The sequence below is a fragment of the Malania oleifera genome, chromosome 8, assembly GCF_029873635.1.
Source record: "Malania oleifera isolate guangnan ecotype guangnan chromosome 8, ASM2987363v1, whole genome shotgun sequence".
Lineage (NCBI taxonomy): Eukaryota > Viridiplantae > Streptophyta > Magnoliopsida > Santalales > Ximeniaceae > Malania > Malania oleifera.
In genome coordinates, this window is record NC_080424.1 from 109245692 (window position 1) to 109253616 (window position 7925).

At 35.7% G+C, this 7925-nt stretch overlaps 1 protein-coding gene across 2 annotated transcripts; it reads left to right on the forward strand.

Annotated features, from left to right (window-relative positions):
• The first annotated feature begins 3423 nt into the window (after window positions 1–3423).
• LOC131162984 (protein RGF1 INDUCIBLE TRANSCRIPTION FACTOR 1-like) lies at window positions 3424–7152 on the forward strand. 2 transcript variants are annotated; one of them, XM_058119636.1, is made up of 5 exons: window positions 3424–3628; window positions 3803–3875; window positions 3999–4202; window positions 4358–4573; window positions 6070–7152. In XM_058119636.1, the coding sequence occupies exons 3-5, from the start codon at window positions 4035–4037 to the stop codon at window positions 6499–6501; spliced, it is 816 nt and encodes a 271-aa protein (XP_057975619.1). In that variant the 5' UTR covers window positions 3424–3628; window positions 3803–3875; window positions 3999–4034; the 3' UTR covers window positions 6502–7152. The 2 variants fall into 2 exon arrangements, with proteins under 2 accessions (XP_057975619.1, XP_057975620.1); XM_058119637.1 differs by having other exon boundaries at window positions 3433–3628; window positions 3803–3905.
• The last annotated feature ends 773 nt before the right edge of the window (window positions 7153–7925 follow it).

A 7925-nucleotide genomic window follows, 5' to 3' on the forward strand; every position in this document is an offset into this window, starting at 1 on the left:
ACGGGTCTTACACCCGCAGGGTTCTCCAATCAACACCCTAAAAACCATATATTTCAGAACAAAATATTACTATTTTTACGTCTACAACATTTCCTACAACTGCTGGAAAGTCAAATTTTAATAAAAGGTCTTATCTTGAATCTGGGATGAAATCTAACTTCGTCCCACCGACGATCCGCTCCGGTAGACTTAGGGAGAACTTTCCCAAGAGTATCGTGATGGCCTTATATTGTTGATCCGGCGACTAAGGGGGCCAAAATCGAAGAGAGAGAGGGGAGAGACCGTAGAGAGAGAAAAGAGAAGGTTTCAGTGAGTTTTTTGCGCAAGAAAATGAGTTTAGCACTATATATACTGCAGCCTTCGTTGACGAGTCACGTCATCTCATTGACGAGGTCACGAAGAAGGTTCATCGACGAACGTCATCTTCTTGTCGGCGAAATTCAGAGCTTGAACATAGTCTCTCGATACCTTCTCATCGTCGAAACTTGTCTTCATTGACAAGGCCCTCTTGTACCCTCGTCGACGAATCCCATGTATTCGTCAACAAGGATCTGATAAATTTTCTTGGATCATTACATCCCAAAGTACAACATTGTCGATGAAGGGGAAACGTTCATCGACGAAATCGGCTGCCTCCTTCTGTTCCTATTTCCATTTCTCTCCCTCTTTATTATTTAAATGCCATTATTCTTCGGGTCGTTATAGACAGAATATGCAACTAAAAAATAGTCACGAAACAAGAATTTACTACTAATTGAGTAATTCTTTGTACCTCATTTTTGCATTATAACATTATGTAATCCTCTTCCAATTACTTATGTGCCATTAATAAATCATTATAAGCTGCATGTGCTCTAAAAAAAATCCTTAAAACACATTATCAAAATTCATACTTCTGACTTGCAAACACATTGTCTTTAGTTGTTCCATTGCCAACTTGACAAATTGTTCTTTGAATGTCAACTTGTTATTTGTTAGTCTGCAAACCTTAAGCAATTATAACCCTCGAAGGTTGGAGTTCCCTCAACTCTATTTCAACGTGTGCCAAGATTTTGAAATTTTCTTTGAACTTATAATCATCCATATATTGGGTTAAAAATCACAGTTTCTTATAATACTTTGCAACAATTTTTATAAAAACTCTTCAATTAGACCACATTTATGACATAAATACAATAAAGAACCAATCATAATGATTTTTTAATCTTTGTATTTGGATGAGTACAATGTTATTGGGTTCACCTCTTTTATGGTTTTATATGTATTCTTAATATATATTTTTTTTCAAATTTTTTTAAAGAAAGTTTTAAGCTCTTTTGATGCCTTGATGGTATAACTATCGAACAACATTTAATCTCACAAAAAAAATCTAGTTACACAAAAATGGGTCCTACTTGGTAGGGCCCATTTTTGTGATAGGCATGTGGCCAATTGACATTACTTTTATTAATATCAGACATGTAAAGAGTAAGACCTATTTTTAATATGTGTATAATTTAAGAAACAAATACAGACATATGGAGTGGGAGGTCTCCTATATAAATTTTCCAACATTTTAAAAATTATATGCTTTTGCTCTTATAAAAGATCTACCTCTCATAAAATGGAGACCCATTTAAATGTAGCTCTCATGTCCCAACTTTTTCCAATACACTAAAGCTCGTGCTTATCAATTCAAATTTAGTTTGAGAAATTGTCCCTTAGCCTATGTTCGACGCTATCGTGCCAACTATTCACGAAGATCATTCTCGCATCTATAACAACCGTCAAATCCTAGTCTAAGTGATGCCAAAACTTTTTCCTTCAACATCAAGCCATTAACACACCCTTGAATTTGAAATTTTTGTGTGAAACAATGGTTCTTATAACTCTACTATGATTATTTGAAAAAATCTAATGAACTAATGCATCATAGGACACAAGTAAAAATATATCTATTCATGAAAACAATATCTTAGTACGAGAGATGGTTAAAAAAAAAAATCGATAGGTCATAGGGGTATGCTAATATATAATTATACAAATATGTTTTATACTTGATAAAATGAGTAATCGAATTTGTTCTGCTTAAAGGATTCATGTCTAATCAACAAGTTAAACAAATTAATCATATCCAATTTTAAAAAATCACTAGTAGAATGTTCACGCTTTGCTCATGAGGCAATATGTAAAGTTTAAAAACGAAGAAGAACTACTAAATAAACATGAACAGTAATAATTAAGAGATATATATGAATGCATTCATCGAAAAATAAATTTATGTTGCCTAAACATTTATAACAATCCATGTAAACGTTGAAGTAAAATATTGAATCAACAAATTCATGTCTTAAAATAGAACCATAGGCGGTGACAACTTTTATCCCCATTATACTAGTGTGTGATTAAACTGGAGCTTAATTTTTTCCAGTACTGCCGGGGCATATAATTAAGAATTCTATTCTATTGAGAGTCCATTTTCATCAAAAGGGGTCCTCGTCATTAGTTAAAGCTTAGAGGGAACAGCAGTAGCCGTATTTGTATTTCCCACTCCCAAGCATTTAGTTGAATTTGCGTCCTGACCTAAACGGCATCGATCATGTTCATATATATTAAAAAAGAAAGAACTGATTCCTTCATTAAATATATACATATATCAATGTGATGCACACTGAAAATTAAATAAGGTGTTACTGCTGGTCCCTTCATAATCATATATAAATATAATCATTAAGAATCTCAGGAACGCACATTATTTATCATTAACCAACTCATCATCGGGGCATCTCCCAAATATCAAATAGCATAAAATTTTCTTGTTTTCTTCATAACCTATAGGCGAAAGGCCAGAGGCTGTGAAGAAATTATGACCTAATTGGCATTGCCAAAGATGATGATTTGCCTAGCCACACCCAAGCTACAGGCTGGAATGAGCAAGCCCACAAACCGATGGGCCTCCAGTTCCATTCTGGGCAATCTGTGCTCTTGGGCCTTCTTTGTCGTTTTCCCTAAACATCTGGGCCCCTGTTTTGCCACCCGAAGCTCACAAGCACTTATAGGAAGAAGGCCCACGGGCCTGGGCCGCACCGCTTCCTTTCTGTTTCGCTTTCTCCGAGGCATGCAACTTGTCCAATAAATAAATAAATAAAGAGATATATATCGTATGACATATATATAAATATAGAAGGTGGGCCCCATCTTTTGTTTTTATCATAAATATTTTTTTATTTTGTGGATCAGGGCAAACGTGTACTGGGAGTAGGTGTCTGGGTTTTGGCATGGGAGGATGAGATCGGACGGCTAATAGAAGCGAATATCCGCATCGCTGTAGGCGTTGATGGCCGCCCAATCTTACGGCTGTTGTAAATTTCGTGATCACGTTTTCTTTCTCTTTTTTATGGTGATTTTTAAAAAGAAACTAATATTTATGAATTTAATGTGTTAATTATCGCGACGACCGCCTTACATATTCCTTTTCAATCCCCTTTCCTTCTTTCCGGTTCTGCTGTGGTTTTCCCTCTTCTTCCTCTTCTTCTTCTTCTTCTTCTTCTTCTTCTTCGGCGGCGCAAGACACATACACAACAACTACTGTTAGCTCTTCTGTATCTGTCTCTGCTCAGTCGGTCCTCCGGAGTTCATATCTTATCAGGTTGGTATAGTCTTGTGGTTTCAACGACTAGAGATGCCCCTGTTTGTCAGTGTTTTATCAGTTTGGTTTACTTTTGGGGCTTCGATGAATGGGTTCGTCCTTGTTTGGTGGGTTCTGATTCAATTCTTGATGCTGGTTTTTGTTTCTCTCCTCTTGCTGTTGTAATCCGAACAGGGGTTTTTTGCGTTTTCTGGAACTGGACAACCTGGCTATCGATAATCAACACCAGCAGAGTATTAATTTTGGGGTAATACATTCCAACCATAAGAACAGCATGGTAATTCCTCAGAGATGTAATTGGAATAGGGTATTTCGTAGCGAGTTCGATCTTTCCTATTAATGTCTTTGTGATGATTGGTTTGGTAATCAGGTGAGTCCGAGTGGTCGAATTGGGCAAGATGATGATATGGGTCCGCCATGGCTGAAACCACTTTTAAGGGGTAGCTACTTCAGTCCCTGCAAAATTCACGGAGACTCCAACAAGAGCGAATGCAACATGTTCTGTTTGGACTGTACTGGAAACGCTCTCTGTTCTTACTGTTTGATTGATCACAGAGATCATCGCGTTATTCAGGTTTTGCTTCTTCTGTAGTCCCAGCTCACTGAATTAAATTAAAACATGGAGAGAGAGAGAGAGAGAGAGAGAGAGAGTTTTTATTGCTGTTCAAATGTCATCAAAGATTCAATCTTAGATTGCTTTTTTTGTGAATTTTTGACTGGGAATTTTAGATAAGGCGATCTTCATACCATAACGTGGTGAGGGTAAATGAGATTCAGAAGTACATCGACATCTCCGGGGTCCAAACCTACATTATCAACAGTGCGAAGATTGTGTTTCTGAATGAGCGGCCACAGCCTAGGCCGGGAAAGGGAGTCACCAACACCTGTGAAATTTGCTGCCGGAGCCTTCTGGATTCCTTCCGTTTCTGTTCTTTGGGCTGCAAGGTCAGTTTCAGTCTCTCCATCTGGTTTGTGATTGCTCTGCTTTCTGATTGTCTTTCTGTGCATTTATGTTCTTGATATGGTCGTCCAGCTAGCATTCTTTGTTTTCACCCACGATGCAATCTTAAAGTTCTCTGCTTTGAATGAAAAATCCGAATTTTTTTGCATAATCCTTTTCTGCCTTCATTTTTTTTTTTTTTTTCCCAAAAAAGTAACTCCAATACGAAGTTATTTTGGAAATATGGATTGAATTCTGACATGGGTTCTTCGATTTCCCACTTGAAGCTTCCTAGCGGCAACTTCTCTGAGCTTGTGTATTGCAAGTCCTAAATTTAGGGTTGAGGGACGTTTAATTTATTTGTTTTTAGGCATGGAAGTTAATTTTGTGCGTGTTTCAAAATGATTAGAAATTTTATTTTTTAAAATAAAAACTAGAAGCTTCCTATTCAATGTATGGATAAAAATATAAATCGCATAGGTTTTTTTTTTTTTTTTTTTAAGGAAATATTTTTATATTTTAAATATTTTATTAGTTTAAAATAAAAATAAATTTTCAATTTATGTGTGAATTGTCAAATAATATTTATTTTAAGAGAATATTTTATGTTAATTTCTCACAAATTCTATTTTTAGAAATAAATGACATTTTGCTCAACATGCATATTTGTGTGATATTTATTAATATTGATGATGTGGCTTAAATGAGATGTTTGACATGCTTATATATTTTGTATGTGTTTTAGAGGAAGAAATTTTGAGTTCTAAATTTGTATTTGTATGAGTTTTAACATAATGTAGGATGATAAAAATTAAAACTTTATTTCAGTTGAAGTCTTAAAATTTGTGCTTTCAAATTAAGACCATGAAGAGACAATATTTTGCTTATTTTCCTTGAGCAATAAAAGATGACTATTAATTAAGAGGCGTTTGTTGGTTTGGTTGTGCCTTTGGGGTGGTTGGCTTTGAGCTTTTGAGTTGCTCTCATTGAGGTTATGTACAAGCAATCTTTCCTTTAAAAAAAATTGTATAGTGAATATATCATGCTTGTTCTTAAAATGATACAAATCTAAAATAATGACAATACATAATTGATGAAAATATTTGAAGTTATGATAAGTTAAAAAAAAATGTATTAAATTAAAATAAATGTGCCCTTTCATTAATAAAAAGTTTTTAAAAAGTATATTTGATATTTAAAGTTTGATGTGTATATGTGCGTGTGTTTTTAATTCCTTTTGATATGGGTCATTTAGTTTGGGCGTTCTGAGGTTGATACGGAGTCAGATATGGATGGAGGGGAAGGGGAAAGGGAAAGGGAAAGGGACAGGGTATTCAGTATTGTGTTTAATTGTGTGTACGTGTGTGGATCATGTGAAATGATACTATGTTTGATGGATGAGATGAAGACATTGACCAAATTAAAGTGATCAATGAATGATTATATGGTTTGTTAACTGATGTCCTGGTTATCTTTTATTTTTATTTTTTTGGGGTGGCAGCTTGGGGGCATAAAGAGAGGTGACCCACACCTCACATTCGCACTGAAGCAGAAGCAGCAGCAGCAGCAGCAGCAGATGCCCTCCAGCCGTGACTACTACTATCCCAATTACCATCACCGCCACCACCACGCGGCCGCCGCAGCAGCAGCAGGAGGCGGCGGCTACGAATCCTCGGAGGAGTATGAATCGTCCACAACCCCTAGGAAGATGCGAAGATCCCATATTTTCAACCGGTTGATCGTGGAGGGCTCCTCCATATTTTTCCCACACGACGGTGGGGAGAAGTCGTCGACGTCCTTAGGCTCAGGCGTGGTTAACGACGACACCTGCTTTACTAGCAACATCAATGTGGTTTCTCCCTCCACCCCTCCCATCTTTAACCACCGCAATGCCAGGAGGAGAAAGGGCATCCCCCACCGCGCTCCCTTTTGATCCCTCACAAGGTCCATTCTCGTTCCCCTTAATTAGCTCCCTGCCTACTCCATGTGTTGCGTTTCTAATAATGTAAGTCGCAAACTCAAGTCATCCGTCACACTAGTTAAAAGTACATATATGGTACTTTGAAGTTGAAGATAAAGACTGATAGGTATACATACTCCTTTGTAAATGGCCCCCGACCCAAAAAAAAAAAAAAATAGAAGAAGAAACTAGAATGTGGTATTTAATAGAAAAAAGTCGTACAGGTTAAATTAGGAATAAAATGTAGTGAGAAATTACAAGTTTGTAGTTTTTTTTTTTGGGTGGAGTAAGTGGGTGTTGAAACAGTGGTGTGTGTTTGTTTGGTTGAGTAAGGAAATGGTTTTCATCTTTGAATTAGGGATAGGGAGTTTAGGACAATATTTGTAGATATATACTATATATGTATATATAAAAATCGTGTGTGCATATTGTATATATGTGTACATTATGGCTTGCTTTGACTTGTGGTTGGAGGAAAAAAAGTTAGAAATGATATTGCAAAAGAAAAAGAAAAAAAGAATTAGGCGTTGTGCTCGGTAGTACATAGAATGATCGGCAGTTTGTACAAATACATCATTGTGTATATATGCTAGTGTTTGAATGTGCGTGCATGAAATTAAAGCAGATTTTTATGGCTGCTCTCTCTCTCTCTCTATATATATATATATATATATATATATATATATATATATGATTGATGCTTAATTTATATTCTCTACTATGCCAATAATAGCGAGGCATACCCACCTTTTTTAGCTAGTTTCTAATTGCAATGGGCGTGGGGGAATCTTACTCTGTGTGTGTGTGTGTATGGTAAGAGTAAAGTGCCTTTTTCCCTTCTTCCAAAATGAATTTAATATTATATAGGTGGGCATGTGTGTGTGTGGGGGCCGCGCAAATTGGCGTTCGGACCTCTTTTAGTTCTCTCTACCCCTACCTTTATAGCATTCCTTCTTGAGACCTTTGTTTTATTAATTTAAGTGGTTTGAGAGTGTGTTTTTTTTAATGTATTATTATTATTGCAATGTAGATAGCTTTAGTCAGTGGACACGAAGTTTTCTAGTCATAGTTTAAATTTATTGTGTTTGTACGGAACATAAATTTAAAGACAAAAGATACCAAGCTCTCTTAAGGTTTGAAAAAATGACACGGTCATGTTCTGAGATTTCAAGAATTTTAAAAACTTTTCTTAGGTTTTAGAATTTTAGAGATCGATTTATTAAAAAAAATGAACTTTTTTCTTGTATTGTGCAAAAAATAAGAAATGTTTTTAAAGGAGATTTGTATTTTTTTTTTTTTGTGTTTTTTGTTTGGTAAATTTTAGGGGAGCTTACAATTTTAGAAGAGGTTTGTATTTGGAGTGTGTATTTTGTGCAGAATTTTTAAGTTTAATTTTA